We start from the raw sequence: 16190 nt of genomic DNA, 5'->3' as shown, positions 1-16190 counted from the left end.
ATAAAATCCATGTGTTACCATAAGTCAAAAGCTGCCCTGAAGGCACATACACAGACAAGAATGAGTAATCTAAATTTTAAAATGCCTGTTGCAATCAGATGTTTTAATTAAATTTCTCCTTCTGAGAAGTTTTGTTCAAAATTTTCTTTTAGAGAACAGTCTTAATGAGCAGAAGTTTCCCAAATTCTGAACGTCTTTTGATACACACCCAAATATCCCATAATTTGCCTATGTGATACTATGTTATATCTATTATTTAATCAGGAAACAACATCACAATGTCATACAGAAATACTGTTTGTTGTTGCCTGAAGACGGTGGAAATGCTTTTCAGAAAAACAGATAGAAAATACTTTCCAGCATGTTGGACTAGATGGTCCTTGCATTCTCTTTCAACCATGATAAATCTCAGTTATATGTAGTATGGAATTATTGGATGCTGCATAGAATATTGCTTCAAATATTTATGTAACATAGTTGGGATAGAACTTGGAAAACAAAAATAATTTTTTCTTGTAAAAGGATAAAGTCCTACAGAATTAATTAACATTTACTACACTTTAAGGTGTATAATACTGTAGTCAATATGAAGTGTTGCCTTGACAGAGGTTATATAAAACATACTAGGGACTAAAAATAACTCTATGTTCAAAGGAAATTTGAAAATTAAACTGTGCAAAAATATCTTCTCTGTGTATTCATGAAAAGTAAATAAAATTATTAAACTACAAAGATATTGAACCCTGTAAAACTAAAGTGGGCCCTTGGAATCTGCTGGAATTTGTTTCCAAGTCTTCCCATGAATACCAAAATCCATGGATGCTCAAGTCCCATTATTGTACAATGGTATAGTAAAATGGTGTTCCTTATATAAACTGAAAAAATTATGAAAAGATACAGATGCTTAGAATTCTTATGGAATATTTCTACAGAAAATGGTTACAAATAACCACAAACTGAAAACAAAGCTTTGAATCACACCTGATTTGATCATGTATGCAAAGCAAATCTCATTGATGTCTGTCCTTGTTGATTTAATTTATATTTTATAATGAACCTGAAATAGAGTATTGATTCTTGTGCCTAGAAAGTGGTCTGTAAGACACAGATATTGCAGATATTGTTATAGCTAAGCAGGTGCAGTATTCTGGATGCAAAACAACAGACGATCCCATGAGATAACAGAACATATTTAGTATTCACTCCCTTTTATTTTTTTAAAGAACTCCTTATATTTCAATTGGAGCTTAACATTTCCACTGACACTGACATCACTTTGAATAAATCTTAACTGGATTATGTACAGAAGAATAGGTAAAATAAGCTAGAGAATTGATTCAGACAGTTTCTTGATTCTGTGTATGTTGTCACTCAGGGGCTCAAGATTGTGTGAACACCCAGCTCAAGCTAATTATTCTCTCAAAATAAAATTTCTGCATTTTACCTAAATTGTCAGGCTTTAGAACCACTAAAACAAATATTTTCACACCATGCTTCATGATACAGATATTATGTAACTTTGTTACAGTATATTTCTTTCTGTGCAAACAAACATAACTTTATTATATGTTATTCTAAGCAAATGTGACTTTTGGAAATTTAGCCTATATCTGAGGGCTTTTACAATTATTTTGATTTTCTAATCAGTGCTACAACAATGACTATTGAAGTTTTTGCAAGATAATATCCAAATGAATTTGAAGACACTGATAAGTGAAAATATCAAAGTAATTGGTAACTGTGTGACTGGAGAAAATTTTCCTGTCGTAATGTTCAAATTTTATCTTAATTGTAGTGAAAAATACAACAAAAGATTTATAAATTTTAAATGTTCAACTGCATACTTTAATGAAAACTTCCATCTCCCTTAGCTTGCTTGCTTATGATTTTACAGAGAAAACAACAGAGAATATGTATCTCACCTCAATTTATATACTGAAGAAATAAGAATTGGAAAAAGGTTATGTGCTTTGTACTTAAAGTCATAAGATTTCTTTCCCAAATATTACTCAAGTCACACTGAAATGAGCTAGATGGAGCTAGGCAAATCCCCATTTGCTTCATTACTATGTTCACAATAAAATCTCCAGAGCTTCTTTTTCCAGCTTAGAAAAAACATTTCAAGAGTCAGAAACATCAACAAGACACATTCTTTTATTTCTTTCAAACTGGAGGAAAATCCACTGTCCCTTGTTTAACCCATTCTTAGAATGAGTAAAACACATAAAATGTAGCCCTCTCCTGCTGCATTTTTCTCAAAAAGGGTAACGCTGTTTAAACGTAACTCCTACTAAAGACTCTCCCCAGTAAGGATTGTCAGAATGAAAACAGTTGAGAGCTCCTGTACCCTTTTACTGATTTATAGAACAATTTTCAGAAGGTATTGCTTGTTAACTAGCTGTGTGACAAACAACAATCACCTCTTCTATGCAACCATTAAAGTTTTCACCAACTTTCACCCTGGCAATCCTATCCTCAGTGTCTCCATTAAAATAATCCACCTTCTCCGGCTTCCATGGCATTGTTTTCAAAACTGGTTGCCTTCTTCACATTCAAACACCTTGAGACTTTAATTATCTGAACTAACAGGTTTAGAAAACCTTCCATTTGTGTCATTTTTTTGTATACACATTACATCTGAGATATCAACATCAACTTTTTATGGATATTAATACAAGATACATTTCTGCTGTCCCATATGTGCCTGCATTTCTAACCTAGGTTATACTGCTTTCATAACTAAGTCAGTGATGGGAAGGGAGGGATATTAACAGTATTTATGAATCTGTACTGACTGACTACAAACATTGATTTGGTTGAGATTTTCCCTAAAGAAAATAGTTTGTAGGCTAAAAACATATATAAATGCTTCCTATGATTTAGATGTAAAAAGGAATGTAGACATGAAATAGTTTGGCAGAAGTGTTTTACAGTCTAGTGAACAAGGTTTTAAATTTGGTCTCCATATAATCTACAGTGTGATACATAATCTCTCACTTCACTTACTGCCACTACCATTTCACACTATGCAATTATTATGCTATATTCTACTTTAACTGCCATGGCTCCTATGGGGTTCTTCTGAAATTCATAGTCTGATGAGGCATTAGAGCACGGGTCCTCAAACTATGGCCTGGGGGCCGGATGCGGCCCTCCAAGGTCATTTACTCGGCCCTCTCTCAGGGTCAACCTAAGTCTTAAATGACTTGAAAGCACACAACAACATCAACAATCCTATCTCATCAGTCAAAGGTAGGCCCACACTTCCCATTAAAATACTAATAATTTTATATTTGTTGAAATTGTTCTTCATTTTAATTATTGTATTGTTTTTAAGTGTTTTTGCACTACAAATATATGTACAGTGTGCATAGGAATTCATTCATGTTTTTTTTCTTCAAATTATAATCTGGCCCTCCAACAGTTTGAAGGACTGTGACCTGGCCCTCTGTTTAAAAAGTTTGAGGACCCCTGCATTAGAGCTTTCTGCATAAGAAATCAAAACACTCCTCCCTAACATTGCAAAGCTCAAGATTTCAAGTTAGAGAACCACAATAGTTAAAGTTGAATCCTGTTGCTATAATTATGTAGTGCGAAATGGCCCCTAAAATTTCATTCAAGGAACTTCTGAATATCTCTAATACTGAAAGTCATTAAATGTGTAGAGCAGTATCTTTAATAGTGAAACAAATGGGAATGGACAACTGATTGGGTTGTTGTAGTTTTTTCCGGGCTATACGGCTACAACAAAACCTACAACAACCCAGTGATTCCGGCCATGAAAGCCTTCGACAATACATTGGACAACTGATTGCAACTCCCTTTTGTATAATGGTACTGCACAGGTATGGATGGATCTTTTAGCTGAAATAACTTGCCATATTGTAGCTTTTGTAGTACACTGCACCCACCAATTCTAGATTTATTGTCTTTTATCCCCGCCCTTATCCACAAAGGCTCCTGGAGCATTAACTTGTAAACCATTTCACCTTCTTCGCTACTGAAGTCACACGGGCAATTATCATTTAGCTTGGTGATCTCTTACAATTCATTCAAATGAAACTGAAAAAAAGATAAAGCAGCAACAGGTTCAAGTAATATTTGTTAATCAAGAAAACAGACCATATCAACCATGTGAATATTATTACTGATAATGAAGTTTGTTTTTTTCACACTATAAAATTTTTTATTTCATTGTACTGTCGAAGGCTTTCATGGCCAGAATCACTGGGTTGTTGAAGGTTTCTTCAGGATATATGGCTATGTTCTAGAGGCATTCTCTCCAACAAATGCTATGTTCAGCAAAGGACAAGAGGGATCCTCTCACTTCTGCAGGAGTCTACCGTATACCATGCAGCTGTGGACAAGTCTACATAGGGACCACCAAACGCAGCGCCCAAACATGAATCAAGGAACATGAAAGGCACTGCAGACTACTTCAACCAGAGAAGTCAGCCATAGCAGAGCACCTGATGAACCAACCTGGACACAGCATATTATTTGAGAACACAGAAATGCTGGACCACTCTAACAACCACCATGTCAGACTACACAGAGAAGCCATTGAAATCCATAAGCATGTGGACAATTTCAACAGAAAGGAGAAAACCATGAAAATGAACAAAATCTGGCTACCAGTATTAAAAAAAACTCTAAAATTACAACAGCAAAACAACAGAGAGGAAACAATCAGGGACAGTTAATAACCTCTCAACAAACGATTCCCCTAGGCACTAACAAGCCACGCCAAAAAACTGCCAGACATCAAATGCTAATTAAGGTGGTCAGTTGAAACATTCACACCTAGCTCCAACAGACAAGAGTTCTTTGTCCCACCCTGGACATTCCAGAGATATATAAACCCAGTTTTCCTAGTTCCAACAGACTCACGGCTTCCGAGGATGCTTGCCATAGATGCAGGCGAAATGTCAGGAGAGAATGCCTCTAGAACATGGCCATATACCCCGAAAAAACCTACAACAACCCATTTTATTTCATTGTTTGACTTTCTATATTAAATACTTGGAAGTGGGCAGTATATACTGTATCCAGTTTGATGAGCTATAAGTATAATTGCTAGCTACCACTGCAAATTACAGCATGCTGTTTTAACTTTAGATAGCACAGACATAGATGTCGACACAAATAGTATCTACAAAATGTACATTTTTCCTCTACAAAAATCTGTCCCGTCATATATTTTCATACAAATTACCATATAAAATTTGAAATTCATGGCTAATGAAATTAATGATTACTTTTCACTGTGGATAACTGAAGCTAAAACAACTACTGAAAGATTATTTTGTAGTTAACTATGTGTCTAAGGATATGTGATGGCAGGAAGAAGACAGATATTAACATGTTTTAAGCTACAATAAGTAACTCTTTAAAAAACACACCTGAAAGTTCATTTTATTACTGAAGTTTAACCAAGCATGAAAGGTAGCTATATAAACTGAAGCTCCCCTTAATTGCTACCATGTGGCAATCTGGGTTGAAACTGGTTGAGCCAGGAGCAGTAGCTAATACATAAAATATTTTTTTCAAAGCGAAGTTGAAGTTTAATTTCATATTGGAGCTAAAACGTATACAGCATCTTTTTTGCAAACCCTAATCCTTACACAGTCATCTTAACCACAATACTTTCATGTCAATCCCATAATGCTTATTTCCACTTTGGGTACAAGCCACAGAAAATTAAGTCCCTGTAATCCAAATGAAATCAGTGGTGCTTAAGCACTTACATTTCTCTACACTGTGCTCTTACGTACAGGATAATGGTTTTACAGTATATAATTACAGCAGTGTGTGAATTTTCATATGAGTTATCAATAAGTTTCCCTAGATCTGTGTTCAGCATTTCAAAGGGAAGCAAAAAGGATTATCAGACTAAAAACAATCACAGTGAACCTACCTTCAAGGATACTTTTAAATATGTGATTTATTTTATTCTGAAGTTTCAAATACTTCCTCCACCCCACAGTAATTTCAATAGATCATTTTTGTTTGTAGCTTAATAAATCTATTAGTTTTCAAGAGTCTACCTCATGTCCCCATCTTCAAGACTTTTAATATTTAAATTTTTTATCAGAACAATCTTACACAAGTCCATGCAAGGAAGTTTCCAGGTGAGTTCAATGAAGCTTGTGCATCTGTATGTACATTCAAAATGATTTATGGTGAACCCCCATTAATTTCATAGGGTTTTATTAGGCAAGGAATACTTGGCAGGTTGTTTGCCATCACAAGTTAAGTATCCCTTATTTGAAAAGCATGAGATCAAAAGTGTCTTGAATTATGGAATTTCCCAACCCCTGGATTTTGGAATATCTGTATTTGCATATACGTACATAATCAAGAAGTCTGGGAGATGGGACCCAGTGTAAAGACGGAACTCATTTATGTTTCAACAGCATCATATACAAAAATCCTGAAAATTCTACAATTTTTAAATAAGTTTGTGTATGACACAAAGTTTGTGTAAATTGTACAGTAAAAAATGTTACTATCTCAGCCACCCATGTGAACCATTTCAGATATTGGAATATTTTTTATTTTGGAATTCTGAATAAGGTTTGCTCAATCAAAGAAACAACATGAAGTGTTGCAAATGTATACTATCGCAGTAAGCTAGGCATGGCCAAACTTGGGCCCTCCAGGGGCCCAAGTTTTGAACTTCCCCTCCCACAATTCCTAACAGCCAAATTGTGGGAGTTATAGTCCAAAATATCTGGAGGGCTGCAGTGGACCCATGCCTGCACTAAGCATACATTCAGAGACCTGGGAGTTAGGCATATTTTAGCCTGATTTTAGGTGTGTTTCGGTCAGCAAGACATTCTTCAGGGCACAAAAACGTTGCAAACATAAGAATCTGATCTTGAATGAAATGAATGGGAGTTGGCTTTACAGGAAAAGCATGTTTATGAGGGGTGGCATGAAACATTTTAGGTATTTCCTGAGACCAGAATTGTTCCTGAACAACAAACAATTTTGAGGCAGCTTGGGGGACAGGGGTAACCTTTACAAACCTGGTTCTCAAGTCGCTTTTGACCCAGCCCTGGTCATATTAATAGAGCCATCTACACCGTAGAATGAATGCAGTTTTACACCACCTTAGCTGTCATAGCTTAATGCAGGCATCCTCAAACTGCGGCCCTCCAGCTGTTTGGGCCTACAACTCCCAGAAGCCCTAACAAGCTTGTTCAATTGTCAGGAATTCTGAGAGTTGAAGGCCCAAACAGCTGGAGGGCCGCAGTTTGAGGGTGCCTGGCTTAATGCCACAGAAGCCTGAGATTTATAATCTGGTGAGGCTCTGGCACTCCTTAGTAGAGAAAACTAAGGGCCTTGCCAAACAACAACTGCCAGAATCCCACAGAATTAGGCCATTGCAGTTGAAGTGCTATCAAACTGCATGCATTCTAAAGTGTAGGACAGGCATGGGCAAACTTCAGCCCTCCAGGTGTTTTGGACACCCACAATTCCTAAGTTTGCTCATGCCTGGTGTAGGGGAAAACTTCTTGCCTGTGGGAAGCAGATAGGATCCAAAGAGGTGTGTCTTCTCTCAGTCTCCTGTCGAAAAGTGAGACCAAAGTGTGACTGACCACAGCCCTTCAACGAAAACTCAAATATTTCAACATCTTTCTGTGAGGAAGCCAAAACAAAAATGCCCCTCTTCCCCACACACATATATACCAACATCTGACTTTCCATTACTCTTGTCCTTCTTTTGAAAAGCCGAAGTGAGATCACAAAAAGAGAGGGCAAGGCAGGTGGGTCCCTCGAATACCCCTCACCTAAAGGTGTGTCTCCACTGCAGAACGTATGCAGTCTGACTCCACTGTAAGCACCACGCTTCGTTTTGGAATCATGGGAGCAGTTGTTTAGAGAGGCGCAACGACAACTCCCATGACAAAACTGCAACTCCCACTATTCCCTAGCATTGAGCCATGGGTGTTAAAGTAGTGTCAGACTGAATTAACCCTCCAGTGTAGACATGCCATTGGGCCCCAATGGGTCACTTGAACACTTGTGAGAGCCGAAGTCCAAAACAACTAGAGGGCCCAAGTTTGCCCATGCCTGATGTATAGGTAAACGTAAAAGGTTCCCCTTGACATTAAGTCTAGTCGTGTATGACTCTGAGGGGTGGTGCTCATCTCCATTTCTAAGCCGAAGAGCCAGTGTTGTCCGTAGACACCTCCAAGGCCATATGACTGAAATGGCTGCATGGGGCTCCGTCACCTTCACACCAAAGCGGTAACTGCAAAAGTATGATAGCTGGGACCCTACGCTGGTTACGCAACACGGGTCTAAATTAATGAGGGGAACACATACGTGAGACAGCGCAGCAAGTGAGAGACGCAGCTGCGTCAGAGTTGTGGCACCATTGTTTCCCAGAAAGAGGGAGAGGTAACATTTCTATCCTGTTTATCATCTTCGTAAGCCGTTGTTTATCATTTAACATTAAATATCTCTTACGTTACTTCACCCTTATCCTCTCCCACCTGAGTTAAATTACTTCACTACTATTCTGTCGCAGCTGCGTCTTTCACTCGCTCTGCTGTCTCGCGCACATCTTCCCTTCATTAATTCTGAGCCGCATTGCGCAACCAGCTTAGGGTCCCAGCTATCATACTTTTGCCACGGTACCTACTGATCTATTCACAATTGCATGTTATCAAATTGCTAGGTTGACAGAAGCTGGGCCTAAGAGCGGGAGCTCACCAACCTTTCAGTCAGCAAGTTCAGCATGATGAGTCAAAGCCATGTCAAATGCAGTCCTGGGAGTTGTGATGAGTATGGTGGGACACCAGAATTCTTTGACAGAGGAGGTTATAGAGCAGGCATGGGCAAACTTGGGCCCTCCAAGTGTTTTGGACTTCAACTCCCACAATTCTTAACACCTGGAGGGCCCAAGTTTGCCATGGAGTCCTTGTACAACTACAACTCCCAGTATCCTTGAGCCAAGGTGATTAAGTAGCATTAATTATAGTAAGTGTAGATACCCCCATCTCTCAGATTTGTGGGAGTTGAAGTCCAAAACACCTGGGGGCCCAAGTTTGCCATGGAGTCCTTGTACAACTACAATTCCCAGTATCCTTCAGCCAAGGCGGTTAAGTAGCATTAATTATAATAAGTGTAGATACCCCCTTCTCTCAGATTTGTGGGAGTTGAAGTCCAAAACACCTGGAGGGCCCAAGTTTGCCCTTGTACAACTACAACTCCCAGTATCCTTGAGCCAAGGCAGTTAAGTAGGATTAATTATAATAAATGTAGATACCCCCTTCTCTCAGGTTTTTGGGAGTTGAAGTCCAAACACCTGGAGGGTCCAAGTTTGCCATGGAGTCCTTGTACAACGACAACTCCCAGTATCCTTGAGCCAAGGCGGTTAAGTAGCATTAATTATAAGTGTAGACAGCCCCTTCTCTCAGAATTGTGGGAGTAGAAGTCAAAAACACCTGGGGGCCCAAGTTTGCCATGGAGTCCTTATACAACTACAACTCCCAGTATCCTTGAGCCAAGGCGGTTAAGAGGCATTAATTATAATAAGTGTAGATATCCCCTTCTCTCAAGAGTGGGAAAAGAAGGCGCGCAAGAGAAAGACAAGAGGAAGGAAGGGAAGGCGGCATGAAGAGGAAACCCCCCGGCGACCCGCAGCCTCTCCCTGAAGAGGAATGCGATTCCCCCTTCTTCTTTCTCCCTTTTTGGATGGCAGGAAAGGTGGGCACTGGGGGGGGGGGGGGGGAGGAGGAGTGGAGAGAGGGGCAGGAAGGACAAGGCAGAAGGGGGAAGGCACAGCGGCACCGCTTCTTCCCTCATGGAGAGAGAGACAGACACAGAGAGAGAGAGAAAGAGAGGGAGAAAAAGCCGCCTTCCTTCTTTCCCCAAAAAAAGGGGGGGAAAGGCGCAAGGAGAAGCCTGGCCTAATTCTGATCCTGCTTCCCCTTCCCCTTCCCCGCAGGCGCCGAGCCCTTCTTCCCGCGCTCACCTCACCTCACGGCGTGAAGGCTGCTGCGGGGCGGCAACTGCGCCGGGACTCAAGCCGCCTCTGCCTCCTCCGCCATGTTCCTGGGGTGCCGCGCATGCCCGGCAGCGGCCCCGGGGGCTTCCCTCCGCCTCCTCCGCCTCCTCCTCCTCGCGCCCTCCTTCCTTGACAAGGGGGCGGGGGCGAGGGGGGCGCCCTTCCCGCCTCCCCCGCCCCCTCGCAGCGCCCTCCTCCTCCTCCTCCTCTCCCCCCTCCCTCCCCCCTCGAGAGAGAGAGAGACTGATTGAGAGAAACGCCCGCCAAAGGGGTCCTGTCAAGCAGGCAGACCCAGCAGGGCCCCTTTAGTAAAGTCACCTCATGTTTCTGAGGGAACACCATTCCAGTCGCCTTCGTTTGATCCTAGCACATCCTCAGCCAGACTCAGCATCCACAAAGCACCGCCCCCTCCAAAGCCACCTTAAAATTACCTCATGTTTCCGAGGGAACACCATTCAAATCATCCTATGAGTTGTTGTAGGTTTTTCGGGCTGTATGGCCATGTTCTAGAAGCATTCTCTACTGACCTTTCGCCTGCATCTGTGGCAGGCATCCTCACAATTTCTGAGGATGCCTGCCAAAGATTGAGGCGAAACGTCAGGAGAGAATGCTTCTAGAACATGGCCATACAACCTGAAAAACCTACAACAACCCAGTGATTCCGGCCATGAAAGCCTTCGACAATACACCCTAGGAGTGTTTGTCAGTCAGACTCAGCATCCAGAAAGCACCCCTCCTCACAAAGACACTGCAATAAAGCATACCACTCCAAAGTCACAATATAAAACTGCCTCATGTTTCTAAGGGAAAACAATTCAAATAATAATAATAGTAATAATAATAAGCCTTTGGCAATGCAATAATATTGGTTTGATCATCCTATAGGTGTATACAGAAATAATAATAATAATAATAATAATAAGCCTTCAACAACACAATAATATTGTTTTGATCACCTTATGGGTGTGTGTCAGCCAGACTCAGCATCCACAAAGCACCACCCCCTCCAAAGCCACCTTAAAATTACCTCATGTTTCTGAGGGAACACCATTCAAATCATCCTATGAGTGTTTGTCAGTCAGACTCGGCATCTGGAAAGTACCCTCCTCCCAAATATACTGTTAAAAAAGCATGACACTCTGAAGAAAGCAATATAAAACTACCTCTTGTTTCCAAAGGAACACAATTCCAATAATAATTATAATAATAATAAGCCTTCAACAACCCAATAAAATTGTTTTGATCACCCTGGGTGTATGTCAGCCAGACTCAGCATCCATAAAGCACCGCCCCCTCCAAACCCACCTTAAAATTACCTCATGTTTCTGAGGGAACACCATTCAAATCATCCTATGAGTGTTTGTCAGTCAGACTCGGCATCTGGAAAGTACCCTCCTCCCAAATATACTGTTAAAAAAGCATGACACTCTGAAGAAAGCAATATAAAACTACCTCTTGTTTCCAAAGGAACACAATTCCAATAATAATTATAATAATAATAAGCCTTCAACAACCCAATAAAATTGTTTTGATCACCCTGGGTGTATGTCAGCCAGACTCAGCATCCATAAAGCACCGCCCCCTCCAAACCCACCTTAAAATTACCTCATGTTTCTGAGGGAACACCATTCAAATCATCCTATGAGTGTTTGTCAGTCAGACTCGGCATCTGGAAAGTACCCTCCTCCCAAATATACTGTTAAAAAAGCATGACACTCTGAAGAAAGCAATATAAAACTACCTCTTGTTTCCAAAGGAACACAATTCCAATAATAATTATAATAATAATAAGCCTTCAACAACCCAATAAAATTGTTTTGATCACCCTGGGTGTATGTCAGCCAGACTCAGCATCCATAAAGCACCGCCCCCTCCAAACCCACCTTAAAATTACCTCATGTTTCTGAGGGAACACCATTCAAATCATCCTATGAGTGTTTGTCAGTCAGACTCGGCATCTGGAAAGTACCCTCCTCCCAAATATACTGTTAAAAAAGCATGACACTCTGAAGAAAGCAATATAAAACTACCTCTTGTTTCCAAAGGAACACAATTCCAATAATAATTATAATAATAATAAGCCTTCAACAACCCAATAAAATTGTTTTGATCACCCTGGGTGTATGTCAGCCAGACTCAGCATCCATAAAGCACCGCCCCCTCCAAACCCACCTTAAAATTACCTCATGTTTCTGAGGGAACACCATTCAAATCATCCTACGAGTGTTTGTCGAGTGTTTGTCAGTCAGACTCGGCATCCAGAAAGCACCCCTCTTCCCAAAGACAGTTTAAAAAAGCATGACACTCCAAAGACACAATATAAAACTACCTCTCTTGTTTCTAAGGGAACACAATTCCTATTATTATTATTATTATTATTATTATTATTAGACTTTGGCAACCCAATAATATTGTTTTGATCATCCTATGGGTGTATATCAGCCAGACTCAGCGTCCATAAAGCACCGCCCCCTTCAAAGCCACATTAAAATTACCTCATGTTTCTTAGGGATTACCATTCAAATCATCCTATGAGTGTCAGTCAGACTTGACATCCAGAAAGCACTGCCCCCTCCAAACCCACCTTGAAATTACCTCATGTTTCTGAGGGAATCATCCTGTGAGTGTTTGTCAGTTAGACTCGGCATCCAGAAAGCACCCTCCTCCCAAATACACTTTACAATAAAACATGCCACTCCAAAGTCACAATGTATAACTACCTCATGTTTCAAAGTGAACACAATTCAAATCATATTGGTTTGATCACCCTGTGGGTGTATATCAGCCAGACTCAGCATCCATCATGTACCCCTTCCAAAGACACTTTAAAAATACCTTGTGTTTCTGAGGGAAGACAATTCAAATAGCATTAGTTTGATACCAACACATCCTATGAATGTATGTCAGACTAAGAAGTATCGACCCTCAAAAATTCAGGATAGAAAACTGTTTCTAAGGCAATAGAATTCAAATAGCATTGGATTGATACTAACACAGCTGATGAGTGTATGCCAGTAAGATTCAGCATCCATAGCACTTCTCACAAAGACATACTAAAATTACCTCATGTTTCTGAGGGAACACCATTCAAACCACATAGGTTTGATCACCCTATGAGTGTTTATCAGCCAGACTCAACATCCAGAAAGCACCCCACCCCCAAAAGACACTTTAAAATAAAGCATGCCCCTCCAAAGACACATTAAAGTCACCTCCTGTTGCTAAAGGTACACAAATCCAATGCAATTGGTTTGATCATCCTATGGGTGTATATCAGCCCAACTCAGCATCTATAGAGCAACTTTTGACAGAGACAATTTAACACCAATGCCATTTGAATTGTGCTCCCTCAGAAACTTGGGGTAGCTTTAAAGTGTCTCTGTCAGAAGTTGCTCTATCCAATGAGCGTCTCTCAGCCACACTTGGCATCCATAAAGCACCCCTCACAAAGTCATAATATAAAATTTTATATTGTGACCTCACAAAGTCACATTATAAAATTAACTCATGCTTCCAAGAGAATACAGTTCCAGTAATGGTAGGTTACATACCTGTGACCATCTTTCTTCGAGTGGTGCTCTGCGAATTCACACTTGTGGAGAGACTGCGCCTGCGCGGGCTCCAACGGAAACTTCTACATTTTAAAACTTTCAAGTTTTGGCGGTAACCCCGCCCAGCCCCGGCAGGGGATAAAAGGGCGCCCCGCGCACACCGATCCAATTCCTACGCCGCTACGGTAGCGAGAAATTGGAGGTTTGCATAGAGGGGAGGCTGGGCGGGTTAGTGTGAATTCGCAGAGCACCACTCGAAGAAAGATGGTCACAGGTATGTAACCTACCATTTTTCTTCGTGGTCTCTGCGAATGCACACTTGTGGAGACTAGCAAGCTCAGGTCCCGGAGGCGGGAAAAATGCAAACCGACTAGTCGAGTCAAGGGCCAAACAATTTTATTAAGTGCAAACAGTTACCAAACAAGAGATTGCAATCACTTCCAAAGAAGGGTACCGTGCATAAACTTATGGGAGTACGTGATCCTCCCGGTCACGTGAGGGTGACCAATCAACAGTGAAAGACACTCAACAAATGAGGGCATTCCTGAACAATAAGAACTGTTTCATGACCCTTGAATTAAAACACATGGTGATTTCCGAAGACACTCATTGGAATGAGGGCACATTAAGTGGTTACACAAAAACAGCTTTGTAAACAAGTGCAAAACACATTAGTGAGACAAAAAAGGCGTCGATATCGACACAAACACTACCCGTAGTGAGCCCCATTAGGCTATAGTGCAGGGTCGCCTGTGCCTCAGGCAGTAAGGCATCAAGTGTAAAGGTGCAATTACATTCACTGGCACCGGTAAACAATTGAATTCAAGTAAAAAACATGGTAAAAAACATTCACAACAAAATACGGTACCGAAGAAAGTCTCGGTATCGACCAGCAGAAGAAAAAATCTTTGGGTCCTATGAAGGACACGATCCCAAAATCGCCCTCCCAAAGGCCATGTCAGGTGTACACCTGGTATTCAGTCTATAATGTGAGACAAATGTCTGAGGATTCTTCCAAATGGCCGCTTTGCAAATAGCGTCCAGGGGAATCCCCTTAAGGAAGGCTGTCGATGTCGCCATAGCCCTGGTTGACCGAGCCCGGACAACCAATGGGGGTTGCTGTCAAGCAAGCTGGTAACAAAGCTCGATCGCCGAGGTGATCCAATGGGACAGGCGTTGCGCCGTGACCGGCAGGCCCAATCTCTCTCGGGCGTACGCTACAAACAGTCTCTTAGTCCTTCGAGACTGAGCGGTTCTGTCCCTATAAGAAAGCAAAGCCCTCCGCACATCGAGCATATGAAGTCTTTTCTCCCTCGGGGTGGAGGGGGACTGACACAACGAGGGAAGGACAATGTCTTCATTCACGTGGAAGGGAGACACAACTTTGGGAAGGAAGTTCAAGTCGGTACGGAGGACTGCTCTGTCCTCGTGGACAACAAAATATGGTTCGTCCACACGCAGTGCTGCAAGTTCCGAAGGCCTACGGGCCGAGGTGATAGCAACAAGAAATGCTACCTTCCACAACAAAAGTCGCAGGTCGATCGATGTCATCGGCTCAAAAGGCTCTTGTGCGAGTCGGGCTAGCACAAGGTCGAGGTCCCACCCCGGAGTCGGGGAGCGGACTGGGGGGTGTAGGTTGTTGACACCCCGCAAAAAGGTCTTCACGGAGCTCTCCTTAAACAAGGAGGCCTCTCCTGTTCGTTGAAGCTGCCAAGAGATGGCTGCCAGGTGAGACTTGAGCGACGATAACGACAAGCCTCGTTCGGTAAGGTGCAGCAGGAACGAGAGGACTGACGGTATCGAAGGCTGATGGTCGTCAAGGCCCTTCTCGGAGAGGAAGGCCTGGAAGCGGTTAAGGCACGCCGAGTAACACTTTTTGGTTGCTGGCTTGTGAGCTGCCTCCAGGATCGGGAGGACTCCTGGACACAGGGACCTCAGAACTGGATCCTCCACGCCGAAAGATGCAGAGAAGCGAGGTCGGGGTGGAGAAGTTGACCGTCTTCCCGGGAGAGTAGATCCTGCCGAAGTGGAAGGCGTCTCATCCGTCCCTCGGATAGTTGGAGAAGGACCGAGAACCACGGTTGTCGTGGCCATTCCGGCGCGATCAAGATGCAGTTCGTTTGCGCCGACTGGATTTTCTCGATCACCCTCGGGATGAGCGGGAAGGGAGGGAAGAGGTAGAGCAGATGCCGCGACCAGTCTAGGAGGAACGCGTCCCCGAGACACCCCGGTACCGTGTTCGGAGCAAGCCGAGCACCGAACAGAGGAAGCTGAGCGTTTTGCGGCGACGCGAAAAGGTCTGCGGTCGGGAGGCCCCAATCCCTGAAGATCTTGGCCAACTCGTCGGGGTTCAGCCTCCACTCGTGAGATGTTGCCTTGGTTCTGCTGAGTGCGTCGGCCTCGACGTTGACCTCTCCCGGGAGGTGTAAGGCTGTTATCGACACCGACCTGGCTACACACCAGTCCCAAAGCTCCAGCGACAGCTTGAGAAGTTTTCTCAAGCCCGTTCCTCCCTGCTTGTTCACATAGAACATTGCCACCATGTTGTCTGTGAGGATCTGGACCGACTTCCCCTCAACCAGGAGAGCAAATGCCCTCAGGGCTTTGAAGATTGCCAG

At 42.3% G+C, this 16190-nt stretch overlaps 1 protein-coding gene across 2 annotated transcripts in view; it reads right to left on the bottom strand.

The window, feature by feature from the left end:
- Window positions 1-10409, bottom strand: part of SCML2 (Scm polycomb group protein like 2) — a 56241-nt gene extending 45832 nt beyond the window's left edge. Inside the window, exon 1 of one of the 2 annotated variants that reach the window (XM_067466790.1) lies at window positions 10340-10409. In XM_067466790.1, the coding sequence (XP_067322891.1) occupies window positions 10340-10363 (24 nt within the window). In that variant the 5' untranslated portion in view covers window positions 10364-10409. The remainder of the gene's footprint in view (window positions 1-10339) is intronic. The other variant, XM_067466789.1, reaches the window with a different exon arrangement.
- Between the last annotated feature and the right edge of the window lie 5781 nt (window positions 10410-16190).

This window comes from Anolis sagrei, chromosome 3 (assembly GCF_037176765.1).
Source record: "Anolis sagrei isolate rAnoSag1 chromosome 3, rAnoSag1.mat, whole genome shotgun sequence".
Taxonomy (NCBI): Eukaryota; Metazoa; Chordata; class Lepidosauria; order Squamata; family Dactyloidae; genus Anolis; species Anolis sagrei.
The sequence above is the reverse complement of the archived record's forward strand: the minus strand, read 5'-3'. Positions and strand labels throughout refer to the sequence as shown.